The sequence below is a fragment of the Malania oleifera genome, chromosome 8, assembly GCF_029873635.1.
Source record: "Malania oleifera isolate guangnan ecotype guangnan chromosome 8, ASM2987363v1, whole genome shotgun sequence".
Taxonomy (NCBI): domain Eukaryota; kingdom Viridiplantae; phylum Streptophyta; class Magnoliopsida; order Santalales; family Ximeniaceae; genus Malania; species Malania oleifera.
The window spans coordinates 19,969,062-19,984,533 of NC_080424.1; the positions used below are offsets into that span (position 1 = coordinate 19,969,062).

Sequence of the window (15,472 nt, forward strand, 5' to 3'; positions counted from 1 at the left end):
GTTCGAATTTTATATTATAGCTTTATTAAGAAACATATTATTTTTAAAATACTTTATAATTGCAAAAATCCATACTATTTACAATATCATGCTAACATCATTGATGTCAACATGATATTAAATATTGTTTGCAAGTAGAAATATATATTTTAATATTGATTGAAAATATTTAAAAAGAAAAAAGGAAAAAGAAATTTCTAGATTCATCTTCATATGTAAAAATTTATTTTTTAAAGTAAACGAAGCACATATATAAATTTATTTATAACATGAAAACATGTATAAGTTGTAAGTATATGCAAAACATTAACCTCAAGGTCAATATTTGTGGAGGGTAGGAAGATAGTGGGTGCTATTTTAGTAGCAAACAAGGATGTGAGTTGAAGGAAAGAGAGGAGGATTGTGTTTAACTTGGACTTTGAAAAGGCTTATAATCAAGTTAATTGGAATTTCCAAGACAAGGTTATGGGTAGAAAGGGTTTGGGGAGATGTAGCGAGCTTGGATCAGCTGATGCATGCCTAATGCTTCTTTTTCAATCATCAATACTGGAGAACTTAAGTCATGGTCTAGAAGTTTGAGGATTGTTAGACAAGGGGATCAGCTTTTTCCCTTTTTTCTTAGGTTCCCAAGGTAAATATTTTCAGCACATAGGTAGATAGGGCAGTGAACAAAGGTTTTATAAGAGGGATTGGATTAGGAGTGTGGGGTGCTTGCGTTTGTCTTCTGACGACACAACCTTTTTTCTTAGAAGCTCATAAGATGTCTTTCTCAAATGTACTATCTTACAACTTGGGTGAGGGGGATAGCTGGTCTTAGTTTAGTGAAACTGGTTCTTTAGAACTTGCCTCTTTAGCCGGGTATTTTAGAGTGGCATGCAACTTATTTAGGGGGGGGGGGGGTAATCCTAGGCTTTTTATTTTTGAGCTCCTATGGGGAGAAGGTGTCCAAGCGGATGGATAGGTGGAAGGTTGCTCTTTTCTTCTATAGGTGGTTGTATTATCTTCATTCAAGCTTGTTTCTAAATTGTCCCTCTATATTTGCGGTCCATGTTTTACAGTCCATGTAGGGGTAACTAAGAGTATTAAGAGAGTCATAAGAGATTTCTTTTGGTCAAGGGGTTGGGAAGAAGGATCATTTCGTTACTTGAAAGGTGGTTTGTAGGGCTAACGAAGAGGTGGGTTAGGGTCATGGAAAGTTGGTGTCTAAAAACATCGCTTTGATGAGTAAATGGCTATGCCATTTTCCCTTTGGCACAAAGTTATTATAAGTAAATTTGACATACAAGAGAATGGGTAGGATGCAAATATTGGGATAAGATGTTCCTTTAAGAATCCTTGGAGGTCTATTTCATAGTTTTATTCTCTTTTTATTCCTCTCAATAAATTTGTCGTTGAGAATGAATCTCACGTTCAATTTTGGGAACATATTTGAGTGGGTGATAATGCGCTTTTCATTTCTTTTCCTCATCTCTATCACCTATCCTCATTGCACAATTGGGTTATCTCCTTGTTTTTGACCATCAAGGAACGGAACTTTTCTTCAGATTTTCATTTTCATAGGTTTCATAATAATAGGGAGGTAGGGTAAAATTCAGCCTGGTTGTTCTTTCTCGATGGCTTCCATCTTTCCATAAGGATGACACTTGGCTGTGAGCTCTGTTTTTCTTTGGATAATTTTTCTTGTAAATTTTTTTAGTCCGGTAAATGTGTACTTTGAGCTTCATGTAGTGTTTGCAAGGCCAAAGCCCCTCAAAATTAAGGCTTTTGATTGGTTGGTTGTTTGCAGATCATCTGTGGTCTCTTTATTTTGATCATTCAGAATATGTTTCTCATCTCTTTCTACATTGTTCTTTTTCATGCGAGTGACTTGAACGTGGTTTTAAATAGTAATAGTAGGTAGCAACACGTAACAATGACAAGTGTAGAGGGAAGTGAGTAGCAAATGTTACATGGCGGGAAAGTAAGTATATTTGCAGTATTTAAGGTCTAAATCCTTCTCAAAATATTTTCAGTGTGTTTTGGATCCTCTAGTTCAACTTATTAACGTTGTTTAGCAAGGGCAGTAAATTATACATCAGTTTCAAACTGCTATTGGCAAAAAATTAAGAGCTAGTCTGCTTGTGGAAAACATTTTCCAATTTCCAATTTTTAGTTTTCTAAATAAAAATTAGTTTATCTTTAAATTTTTTGCGAACCATTTTGAAAAGGTAGAAAATAAAAAGTTTGTTTAAATGTGCAAAACAATTTTTCATTTATTATTTTTAGGTTTCAAACTAAACACAAAAAAATACAACTTGTTTTTCAATTTTCCAAATTTCATATAAGGTAATATTTGGAATCATATATTTTGGGGCTTGAATTTGGATTTATGTGATTTATGAAGAAAATCTATACATAATTCACACAAATTAAAGTCCAAGATCTAAATTCCATGCTCCCATATGCAAAGTAAAAGTTAGAAATCTACAAAAATAATGAAAAGATGCCTTCCAACGTTTCTATATAAATTTGGAGAATTGGAAAACAAGGCGGCATTTTCGTAATTATTTGAAAAATAAGAAATGAAAAATAAAAAACTTTTATTGTTGTTCACTTATTCCATATAAATGATTTTAAAATGAAAAATTAGTTAACTTTTTTGTAATTTTTTGGAAAACTAAAATAGAAAATGAAAACTATTTTTCGCAACTAAATGGACCCTAAGAATTCCACCAACTTAACAGTGGGCAACAATATAGAGAACTCAAAAATTGACAACATAACAGTGTTAATTAATGGTCATAGGTGCCATTTGCAACCATGGTTCAAATATGTTGTTCAGTATTCTTTGCAGAATTGGATAAGTCCACATTCTGTGGCGGGTTTGTCAGCTATTTCCTCTACAAGCTTTACTAGGAGTAGAGAGGGGTTGGCTTTGTGGAGGGTGTGGGATTGTTGCTGTTTTCTAGAGTGATTGGAGAGGAATGCACGTAACTTCATGGAGAGGAAACTGCCTTGGCTTTCATGATTCAGTATTTCACCTCATTATCGACTTTCGCAGAAGGGTGCTTTAAGGGGGTGTGCTTTTTGGATTTCCATTGCAGCTAGAAGGCTCAAGGCTGTGTTATTTTGATTGTAATTTTTTACTCTTTATTCTTTTTCCTTCTTAGGAGGACTTCTCAAGCTTCCTTTTTTGTAATTTATACCATCTTTAATGATATTCTTTTTCTATTAAAAAAAATCAAAAAATAACCACAGTTTCACCAGTGGATCAACCCAATCCACTATATGGGTCAAGGACCACTCCAATTATTAAAACATTGGTTTGTGTATTCAATCTCCCATTTAAAAATAGTATAATTACCACAGTATAATCAAACATATTTATCCAGACGTAGAAATTTGATGGAATTAACAATATGCACAGGTTTACTGCAAAAAAAGATGAGACACTCGATAAACATTTATTGGGCAGCAAATAAAATTTTGACAATGCTATAAATAACATCAAGTATTGCTTTTAAGATGGACTGCATAGAACAGATATAGATCCAAGTAGCAAATAGATTAATTGGGAAAAGTCATGTACTTTCTAACATTATAATACAGTGAATGAATAATGTATCTATCTATAATATAAATGGTTTCTAAAGCATAAGTGACCATGTGTCGCCACCAGCTTTTTTGACTTTTTTTAACCTTCCCCCCTCCTCTCTCTCAGCAGGTGGGGCCAGACACCCCCCTCCCCCCCGGGGATTTCCATGTCCATGGCCCCCAGCCACATGCCGGCAGGGGGCCCTCTACCTTTTTTTTTTTTTTTTGCTTTTTTTCCCCTTTTCCTATTAATCCTCTCTCTCTCTCTCTCTCTCTCTCCATGTGATTGGTCCCCACCCCAGCCAGCCCCTCTCCCAACACCTTTATATACCTTTACATTTACGCAAACTAAAATTATAAAACTAATTTCCAAATTGTTGGCCTTTACTTTATCCTTTATTTACATTTGCATACATTACCTTTACATTTACATTAACTAAAATTATGAAAATAATCCAAATTATTGGCCCCAACTTTCTTTATCTTTATTTACATTTACATACATTAAAATTATAAATATAATTCAAATCCAAATTATTGAAAAAACATAGAAGTATGCATACCATGTTACATTCACGTTTGCATACATTACAATTATAAAATTGATTCTAATTATTTTAAAAATATAGAGATGTGTGTTTCATGCATGTATGTGTACTCAATGCAACTTCTAGGAAGATGTACAATGCATTCATATTCTATTTTCTATATAGAAGTAAAATAAAATAAAATGTGCTCTGTGGATGTTCAAGTTCATCTTACAAGTTGAAAGTTTACGGGCTATGACTATTTATGCTTTAATTTGACTAACATTTCAATGGTATTTGTAAAAAAAAATTATTTATAATTTGAATTTGTAGACCATTTCCTAAACTCTGGAACAAATCCACTATGTTGTGTCTTATACCTGGGATTCACTTGATAAAGATTTAGACTACAATGTCAATTCGTCATGCTTCCATTTGCTTCTATTTTAAATTTGTTTTTATTATGACTTAATTTTTAAATCCATCTTTTGATGCTTTAGTACCAAATCAGTTATGCTGCATACCCATGTACATACACACACACATACATGCATAATATATATATAGACATCTACAACATTTTTTTTTTTGGCAATATATATGATCGAGTATAGTTGTTTTAAAATATTTCAAGGGAATGTGTAGAATTTATTACATTTTACATTCTCATGTGGTGTATCGCCAGCCCATTTCACTAATAACAGTTAAAATTGTGACTGCTTCATGATGATGATTTGGAGCTCATCATATGGAATAATGAGACCTGAATGGCTGACAAACACACTATTCAGTGGAGCGACTTTACATGAAATGTCGCGACAAACTGTGCTATAATCAAATTATTCGCCCCCGGGGGGGGGGGGACAACATTTTTTTCATGTTCTCATGTTTGACCATTAATAAAAGCATTCATAAATAATCATTTCCCGCTTCTTGTAATCCTACCAAATGTGATGGGTCTGCTCAGAAAATAGTAATTCAGCGAAGCAACTCAAATTCCTGGGAATGCATAAAGTCATTCCAATTGACTATTCATTTCAACTAGAAAGAAAGATCTGATTAAGGGTGCATTTGTTTGATCCTAACAGGCTCTTAAAGGGCCAATTCATTTCACTTAAACCCATTACGAGAATGGTTAGACTTCACAGTGTTCGGATACACATCTTAACTAAGGTCTGAAGTCTTCTTCTTTGGACCAACATCAAATAGTGTCAAAATAATATCAGATCTCTCTAGTGCATAACAGTGTAACATGCTCCACATGCATCCTCTCTAGCCTAGCACAACATTCTCCCTCTCTCACCAAACAAATTTAGTCATTCAGGTTTCAATAGTACAAACTGGGTCCGATTCATTAATTCAACACTTAATTTAACTGAAAGGCCCCTAAAGTAAAATCAACTTATAATTATCAAAACAAAATTCAAGTAGTTGTTTTGGGGTATGGATATTATCAAACAACAGAAAATTACCTTGTTTAGATAGTTCATTTGAGTAATGATACATGTAAGAACAACAATTCCGAAGGCCCATGTTTGGGGATATAGCAATTGATTCATTCCCGAAAATGTTAACTTCAAAGCAATCCCAAGTGCCTTGACACTCATAACCTATGAGCATACAGGACATCATCACAAAAATTATAATTAAATATCCAGAGCTTATGCAGAAATAAATAAATTACAGCAGAGGTTATACAAACCACATACCGACAATGAGCCTACAAGTGAACAAACTCCAATGTAAACCATTATATGTGTCTGCCCATATTGTGGGACGTAATGAATTATGAGTATGAAAACTACTGCTATCACCAAAGCTGCATAAAAAAGAAAAGCTGCCAAAGACAAGCAAAAGATTTGTGCTCAGCATTATTAGCAAGCAATTAGAGAAGAAATAAGAAACATAAATGAAAATATTCGCATATAATATAAAATATTAACTTATTCACAACAGAGATTACAGCAAAAATTCTCTCATTAATAGAGACATACCTGGCTTGGTAGCAAGATCCCACACTTCCCTCACAGAATCGATTTCACGTTCTTGAGGAGCATGTAGAACAATTGTAGTTGATCCCACAACACAAAGAATGCAACCAAGAATCCCAAAAATGTGTAGCTTCTCCTGTAAAATTATATGTGCAAGTGCAGCACTGCAAGAAATACGGCAGTCAGAACCAGTTGTAAAGTTAGAGATAGAGAACAGAAAAAGAAAATAGAAGTAGAGGAGAAGAGAAAGAGGAGATAAAAACCTGGCGGCAGTTTCCCGGAGACTTGCATACAGCTCCAGGTCCGCCATCTTACATATTAATAATAGAGAAACAAGGAAGACAAAAATACACCCTGCTCGCACACCGCATAATTACTAAAATAGCCTATACTTTTCTAACATTTCCCCTCAAACTGGAGGTGCATAAATATCGCCTAGCCCTAGCTTGGTACAACCACTAGCAAGGCAGGCTTGAATAAATCCTTGAATGAAAATATTCCCTAACTGATCCACAAATTTCACACAGAGTTCTCACAACCTCCTTCAACGCATCATTCCTCATAGAATTGTTGGGAATTAACAACAAATTCCCGAAACCTGTGAGAAACAAAATAGAAAAAGAATACACGCCAAAGAAAAAATCAATCACACACACAAGACAGTATTTCTGTGATTCGGCAATTTTACCTACGTCCACGGAGTTGCAGGGATTTCACTATTATTAGGAACAAAATACAAAGAGTGCGGCGGTACAATACTCTCTCTAGCTCTCTCGCGAAATGTGACCGCTTAACCTAATCACCCAAAAACAATCATTTTATATGCTGCGCATAGAGTTCCAAATGGGTTACAAAACGGGCCCAAAAAATTTCGGCCCAAGCAACAGCGCTCATGGACTAAGCCTTAGGATAGAAATCTCTCCTTAAAGAAAAGTCGAGTCATCATCCAGCTCGAATGCAGCTAGGCTCCACAAAAGCCCAACAAGAATGATAGTTAACTTCAAATTCTTTGTCCTCTAAAGAAACACAAATTGCTAGTAATGTAAATGGTAGCTTGATATCACAAAACAAATTTATGGGCTTCAATATCAAAAACCTCATCTCTAACATGACTTCAACCACATAAGCTTAATCACAGAATAAGCCGCACAGTATTTTGCCTCAGCACTAGATCTTGCTTTGGTAGATGGTTTCTTGCAATGCCAAGTAACAAGATCACCTCCCATAGTTGTATACTATCTAGTATTAGACATTCGATAATCAATTAAGCCAATCCAATATTCAACAGAGTATCCCATGATCTCATAATTTCTATTACCATTATACATGAAACCTCTCTAGGAGAGCCTTTGAGATGGTATACCAGCATGATTGTTTAGTATTTTCCAAAAACTAACCACCCCCAGAGCATATGTCAGGTCTAGTGACAGTTTCTACACCGTACAGTCTCAATATCAAACTGCTAATAAAGCACAATTCCATAATGCAATTCCTTCCTTTTTCCTACCAAACCCCACAAAAGACATTGCCAAGAATTCCTCCACTGTTCTTGGAGACTTGGAAAAACCCAGCTTTCTCCAAAATAGTTGAAAATAGCTTGTTCCAAACTCCCGTGCAAAATTGCAAAGCAAGAAAAGATGTGAAACAGATTCTGAAGAATCAAAACAAAGCATACATATATCAAGAGAGGAAGCCTTTAAAGGTCTCCTCATTTGCAGCAAGCCATTAGTATTTGTTCTATTAAGCACAACCAACCAAAGAAAAGCTTTAATTTTATGGGGGATTTTGACCTTCCAGATTACTTTGTAGAGTGGAAAGGAGATATTGGTACCAAACAAGAATTCATCAAAAGTTTTACACGAATAAACACCCAAAGAATCCAACAACCAAGATCGATAATCATCTTTGGAAGAATCCCTACAATTATTCAACATAACCAACAAAGAAGATAATAATTTCCCTATCATTCAAGGCTCCTAAAGTGAAAATCTGAAGAAGGTAAAGAACCACCAGGCTCTACAATAAAAGAAGACATTGGATCATTTTGCCCTAAGCTCCAGCAAAATAGGCAAGGAAAAAGAGGGGGACAAAATAACATTCCCCATCCAAAGGTCTTCAAAAATGGATATTACAGCCCTTACTCATAACCAGTTTGGTATGGGGAATAAAGAGAGGGCAAATCTTGGAAATAGCTTTCCACGGGCTTTTCAAAGAACACCTAGAACCCAAATTAGTCTCCCACCCATTCCCATCAAGTCCAAATTTACTTTTGATAACTTTATGCCACAGGGAAGAAATCTACAGCGAGAACTGCCAAAGCCATTTAGCTAGAAGAGTCGTGTCCTTGATTTGAAATTTTTATTTAATGCATTGAAATTTTGCTTTAATTCATTTTGTCACATCTACAAACCCGCTCTGAACACATTGCCAATGTCATAAATTACTAGTAGTACCACACATATCTCCCTTCTGCAAACAAAGATTGAAGAGAAGCATTGAATAAAACCAAATATAAAGATCACTTAATTTGTCAAACCAAGCACAAGGACACTTCTTAAGAGCATAAATAGCCTCATGCAACATACATACCTTACCATCCTCCCCCTGAGCAACATACCTAGGAGGTTGCTCCATGTATACCGCTTCCTGCAAACCTCCATAGAAGGAGGCATTTTCACTAATTAACAGCCGATTAAAACTAACAATGAGATCAATACACAATAGTCAAACAATAGGAGAGAAGGTACTAAAATGATCAATACCATATGTTTTAAGTGTATCCCTTAGGCAACCACTTGAACCTTAAGCCATTCAATGGAAGAAATGTAATGGTGTAGATCCAACGACACCTAACTACTTATTACGAGAAAGTTCCACCAAATCCCATGTTGCTCGAGTGATGAAGGCATCCATTACTACATCCATTTCATGCTTGCACCCAAGCTTAATAAGTGCTTCAACAAGTGAGGAAGGATAGAAAAATAGGAAATAGACAAGGCAAAAGAATGTGCATAGATGCAAAGGACTAAGACAACAAAGAACTAAAACTTAATGAACAATGGGATAAGCAACAAAGGATTGCTAAGTATATGTTCGAGTACCTTTCTCATGCACAATTTGCAAATCCAAGTCATGTTGGGATGGATCTCCATAACCAAAAGTCAAAACAATTAAAGGCAGAAGAGGCAGCTGCCGTGTTATAGTGATGTTTGTGCCTACTTTCCATCATTCATAAACTCTTAATTGCTTCTCTAGGTCAATAACAGATGGATTCAGAAGAGGAGTGGAAGTTTTCTCCAGAGGAATAAGGGTAGTAACAAAGAGGATCAACACACAAGTGGAGCCAAAATTCGTTGATGGACTTAAAATAGATTCACCTAAGGAGGATTTGACACTGAGGAAATATGGTGTCCCTTTAAAAAGGTAACGCCTGCACTAACATATTCCATGTGAGCTTTAGGATCACAACATATCCTTTCTAAGTTCTTGAGTGAACAACAAAAGACACATTTAACAGCATGATGGAAGAATTTATCCTAACCAATATCTGGAAGTTTAGAACATGAACAAAACATGTGCAACCCAAGACACAAGCTACAATAGAGAAGGCGGTGGTTTCTAGGTATACGATGGAAAAGGAAATTTGTCCCAGTAAAACAGTATATGCATCCTGTTAAGAAAAAAACACATGTACAAAAGGTTTAAAGAATATGCATATGAAAGAGCAGAACCTTGCAATGTCAAGTAAATGTCTATTTTTCCATTCGACTACTCTATTATACAAGGGCAGAAAGTATGTCACATGCGGTTTGATGAATAATCCCTTTGGCCAAGCAAAAAGACAATCTCTTTTTTATTAAATTCAAATGCATCAAAAATTTGAACACTAAAATTGAACCAAGTTCTTCTTTCTCGGTAGAAGTAAATAAATTAAGAAATTCAGACCTATCTTTTATTAGATAGATATCTAGGTCATACACAAAAAAGGATGCATAAAGGACACAAAATATTGATAACTAGTCAAATTTTTCACTCTATACACCAAATATCTAAAGAATAAGAGAAAACAATGATTTACTACGAGACTCAACTCTAGACAAAAAAGATGTCATAATATGTTTTACTAATTAACACGTTGAAAACTAAAAACAAGAAATAAACTTGGAACATAGGAAAAATTTGCTGCAATTTTTGAAGATGGATGCTCCAAACGAGCATGCCACTCATCCAAAGAAACACCATGACTAGAAGTTGAAGAAGCTATATGACAACTAGATCTACCACCATCACCATTGAAATAGTACATGCCATCCTTCTCAAGGCCTCCACCAATCCTCTTCTTTGTCTACAGATCCTAAATAACACAGTAAGGAAAGAAATTCATAGAACAGTATGAGATATAGTTAATTGACTAATTGATAACATGTTCAAGGGAAATTTAGGCACATATAACATAGAGGAAAGATGAGTAGAAGTAAACGAAAGAATATTGCTACTACTAGAAACCAGTGTAGCCGAATCATCAGCAATAGTAACCTTAAGAGTACAAAATTGTGGATTTCAAGGAATGAAACAAATTAGGACTACCTATCACAATGGAGGAAGCACCACAATCAATAACTCATGAGGATGAAGAAGCAAGAAACTTGGTTGTACCTGAATGGGTCACAATAGCACTAGATGTAGTAGATCAAGTTTGGAGTTGTGGAACCATGCAGATAAGATTCTTATACTTCTCTCAGGACATGGAAAATGATGTCATCAGCCTTCCCCCCACCCCCAGTGGAGTGGCTAGGTGCACTTGAAGTGTCAATGATAAATCATCCTTGGCAAGAGATTTATTGCCCCAAGTAGGCTCCTATGGAGATTCAAACAGCAATCTACGATTTACCTTGCCACAATGTGTGCAAATATGAGAATTGCCATGACGAACTCCTTGTCTTGAAACACCACTTCTGCCACAATGATAGGTAAAGCTAACCATGCTGACTGAGTCATTTATAGTGATCTGTTGGACTCTAGCATTTGATTCATTCATGGATGGTAAGGATTTGCCAACAAGAATCTGATCATGGATAGGTTGAAGCTCAAGACTCAACTAAAAACTTGGCAGCAAAGAGGTCTGCCATTGCCTCCTAATTATCTAAACGTCCAAGAACTCTACCTCTTGCAAATCAATCATCTCAACATCGAAACTAACTCCTTCACAGATATTGTATTCCTCCCACATCCCCTTCAGAGTGATAATACTCAATGATGGACATGCCTTCATGGTCATATTTGAAGAACTTTTCATACAGGTCAAAAACAAGAGTTCGATTTTTATCTTGTGAGAAGCTTTCACGAAGATCATCCCATACAGCCTTGGCTGTTCTATCAAAACATCACATTCGCAGCAATTCATGGCTCCATGCTATTCCACATCCATACAAGCAATATGACTTCTTTTTCATCCAATCTTCATAATCCTTGGGGTATGGAGACAGGAGAATGCGGCAAACACTTGGACTTCCCTTTTGCATTAACATACAAATGCCGCATGAGGCCATAACAAGTAGTTCAAGGATCAAAACCAGTTTGATGAATGTGATCTGTATGTTAACAGTATCAGCCAAAGCTCTCTCTATAAAGGCTTTCTGAAGCACCTCCAATACACTACTCGCACACACCACTTTAGACCTTAAAAGTCTAGAGCTTCAAGAAGCAGCTATAATTTACGACGTCCTTGGAGGAAAACTTGACCATACAGAACAGGAAGACCACAGCAAAGCACCAAAGGCACTTCATAAGCAACCTGGGAGCAGCTACAGGCAGGATGGCTGGCTGCATCTACAGGCAAGTGCAGGAAGGAATAGGAAATAGAATCATCGGACACCCACCGAAACCAACCAAAACTGATACAAGATTGCACACAATCAAACTAACACACACATCATCAAAAAACCCACAATCAGCCAGTGGAACATCAGAATAGCAGTATAACAGAATCAGTATGCAACTCACATCACATCAGCAAACTACCACAAATGCATACAGCATCCAAAGAAGGATGTTGCACAGCCTAACACAGAGGAAGAGTGTCCCTAGACGACTCTCACAGCAACCAAACAATCAAATTTGAAAAGTGATTAGGGAAACATAGGAAAAATTGAAAAACAGAGTGTCCAAGATCAACTCAGATAAATCAGATTTAGATATCAAAAATATCACATTGTAAAGTTAGAGATAGAGACAAGAAAAAGAAAGAGAAGAGAAGAAGAGAATTAGAAAATAAAAAGGAAAGGAAACTCTGGAAGCAATTTCCTGGAGCCTTACGTACAGCTCCAGGTATGCCCTCTTATATACTGATGATAGAAAAACTTGGAAGACAAAACTACCTCCATTTTGAACACATAATCACTAAAACAACATATTCTCTTCTAACAGAACCCAAGAACATAAAAATCTGGAACATAATAATCATGAGTAGTTGTCCTGCATACCTGATAATGATACTGAGTGCACCAAGAGGAGTGACTAGAATAGCTGGCGCAAAGGCATATGCTGCAAAATTAGCAACCTCACCAACGACCACTGTGACAGTTGTAATTATTCCATCAGTAATCACATATTGCAATCTAAACTTTTCCATATACAAATTCATAGACCACGCATGCGTGTTCAAAAATTTAGAGGAAAAGGGGACAAAGAAAATCTTAAGCAGGAGCAGGAGAACAAAAAAAAATAAAGAAATACTACGAATAATAGGCAAAAATGATTATGTAACAACTTCTCTGCTGCTTGAATGAGGGAAAAAAACATGCATAACTCTTCATACTTGGGAAGGCACCAAGACTAGCCACCTCACCTTTAATGGTAGACTTGGCGCAGATTATTAATTAGACATTGAAATCCTCCACATATGAAACTAGAGGGTGTCATTTTGATGAAAAAACAATGCAGACTATAAACTGCCACAACAATGGGTTAATAATAGGGTTTTGACAAGCATATGACTATAACAAAAACATGGTACAATGACAGAAAAAAAAATATTTAAATGGTATGATAAGTGAAATCCCAAGAAAAGATAAGTTTTGGTAGTTCAAGTCCACAAAATTGTATGCATTCTAGAATCCTTAAATAAACAAAGTTACATATGGAACTGCAATATTCAGCCACTAGAAAATTAAGAATGCAGACACTAACCAGGAATCAAAGGAATAAATTCAGGCAAAAATTGAAAATATTTTTACTTTTTTTTTCTTTTTTAGGATTGGAAGGTGGGCAAGCAGTCACAAGAAAATAAGCTTACACTATTATTCAAAGATGTTTCAGAGTAATGCATCACTTCTAGACTTTTAGTAAAAAACTTCAGGCGGCATACCAAGTGAAAGGGTAGTGTATCATAGTTTGGAACTCTGATGAAAACAGGTTGCAAAATAAAATAAACTCCTACATAAGTTCAGAAAATCTTCCACCACAATGAGTATTGGCTTTGAAGAAGTAATGGACCTCTCTAGCAATTAACTCTCATAAAAGTATTGTCACGGGTCGAATATTTTACACCTTGGTGAAGGGTTGTGCAGCACTAACTAAAGCCCTCTTGCTTAATTAGTCAGTCAAAGATTACCATGGTTTACCACAAAAATGTATTCACATCAGCTGAATGAAAAGTAAGCAGAAGCAACATAATTCATTAACACCACCTTCGTAAGCAACGTGTGTTTAGCAAAGGAGGCAATTAGGCTCACAAGATTAACAAATGCTAGTGAGTTTTACAAGATCAATTAACACTCACCCTCCCCCAAATAGTTTTATATGTTATTTTAGATCTGCCGCTAGGAAACATCAAATTGTTCGAGGAGTCATACTCCAACTTTACACTAAGACTCACACCTACTCAAAGCATAAAACATATACTACTATTTACATGATGTTCCCATGCACACAAGGCAAGCAGTCATAGGCAAGCATAATACCCTAAACAATCTTGGCTCGTGGCATAAATCATTCTGTCGATGCCCAATTTTGACCGAAGGGTCTTTTACAATAAATAATGAGCTTAATAGAGGTATAAACCCCTGTAGGGGGCGTTTAACTACAATTCAAGGCATATAAGGGGCCTTCCAAGGCTTTATTTGTGTCTCAGGGCCTCTTAGGGTTTCTCGGGGCCTTTCAGGGCCTCTTAAGGCTTCTCTGGGTTTCTTGCAGCTTAATTGGGCCCTGTTGGGCCTACAGAGCCCCGCAAGACCTCATTAGGGGTAAAATAGGCCTTCTTGCAAGTTAATGGACCCATATTTGGGCTTACAAGGCCTCAATAATGTTCCATAGCACCCTAAGGGTAAGGGCGTAATTTCCCTTGCACCCAAGCATGCTCTAGGGATATTGAGCCTTTTTAAGTCTCTAGCCCTAATTTTTCCTATAATTACATACAAGAATACAAGGGAGAGAGTGAACAAGACACAAGAAGAGGAAGAGAATTTACATACAAAAAGAAAGAAAGAGAAAGTGGAGAGAGAAAGAGGGAAATTGAGAAGAAAAGAGAAAAGAAAAGAGAGAAAAAAGAAAAAGGGGGGTGGTGCTTGGCCGAACAAGGGGCTGAATTCATTCTCTCCACAGGGTCTAAAGCCCTAGGTCACCATCTCTTTTGCTAGCCCCTTCTCAAGCTAAGGAACTACCCTAGAGTCGGACGAAACTAAAAACGCCATTCTCATGGAGATCAAATACCTCGTCCAAGCTGAAATCCACATCTGAGAATCTTCCATCGAAATCTTCCACGTCCTGGCACATTGGTACACGCCTTTAGAGAAAGCTCGGTAGGACGTCTACAACCCCATATATGAGCAAATGTATATGGATGTTCATATGGATCTCGAGGCTCGAAGGGTTGGGTTTAAGGCCGAATCAGCCATTCTCAACATCAGTAATTTACAGGGACGTTGATTTTATTTACCTTTTCATGTTGAGATTCGACGCAGTTTCCCCCTTTTGCGTATTCAGCTACCCTACTGTGTATAGAGTCAAACAAACAAGTTCACATGTAGTGTGAGCCATAACCCTATACTCTGACTTAGCACTTAACCTAGCCACTAGAGTTTGTTTCTTACTCTTCTAAAAGACCAAATTACCACCAATAGAGATACAAGACTCGGTTGTGGATCTTTGGTCAGAAGACAACCTAGCTAAATTTGCATTTGTATCCCTAAATATAACTATGACCTCGATCCTGTATAAAAAAACCTCGCCTTAGTGCACCTTTGAGATATCTCAAAATGCAAATTACTGCATCCCAGTGACCTGTTCTCAAAGAATCGAGAAACTGACTCATAACACTTTTTATGAAAGATATATCTGGTTAAGAGACTGCGAAATAATTTAATTTTCCAACAAGTCACCAGT

At 36.4% G+C, this 15,472-nt stretch overlaps 1 protein-coding gene across 2 annotated transcripts in view; it reads right to left on the reverse strand.

The window, feature by feature from the left end:
• The window catches only part of LOC131161506 (probable magnesium transporter NIPA4), a 44,927-nt gene that overhangs the window by 23,603 nt on the left and 5,852 nt on the right, over window positions 1-15,472 (reverse strand). For both annotated transcript variants that reach the window (XR_009138497.1, XM_058117317.1), the window contains exons 3-6: window positions 12,574-12,664; window positions 6,095-6,255; window positions 5,810-5,937; window positions 5,573-5,710 (exon numbers count right to left, since the gene is read on the reverse strand). Coding sequence is in view for 1 of the 2 variants with exons in the window: in XM_058117317.1 (XP_057973300.1) it covers window positions 5,573-5,710; window positions 5,810-5,937; window positions 6,095-6,255; window positions 12,574-12,664 (518 nt within the window). In the remaining variant the exon portion in view is untranslated. The remainder of the gene's footprint in view (window positions 1-5,572; window positions 5,711-5,809; window positions 5,938-6,094; window positions 6,256-12,573; window positions 12,665-15,472) is intronic.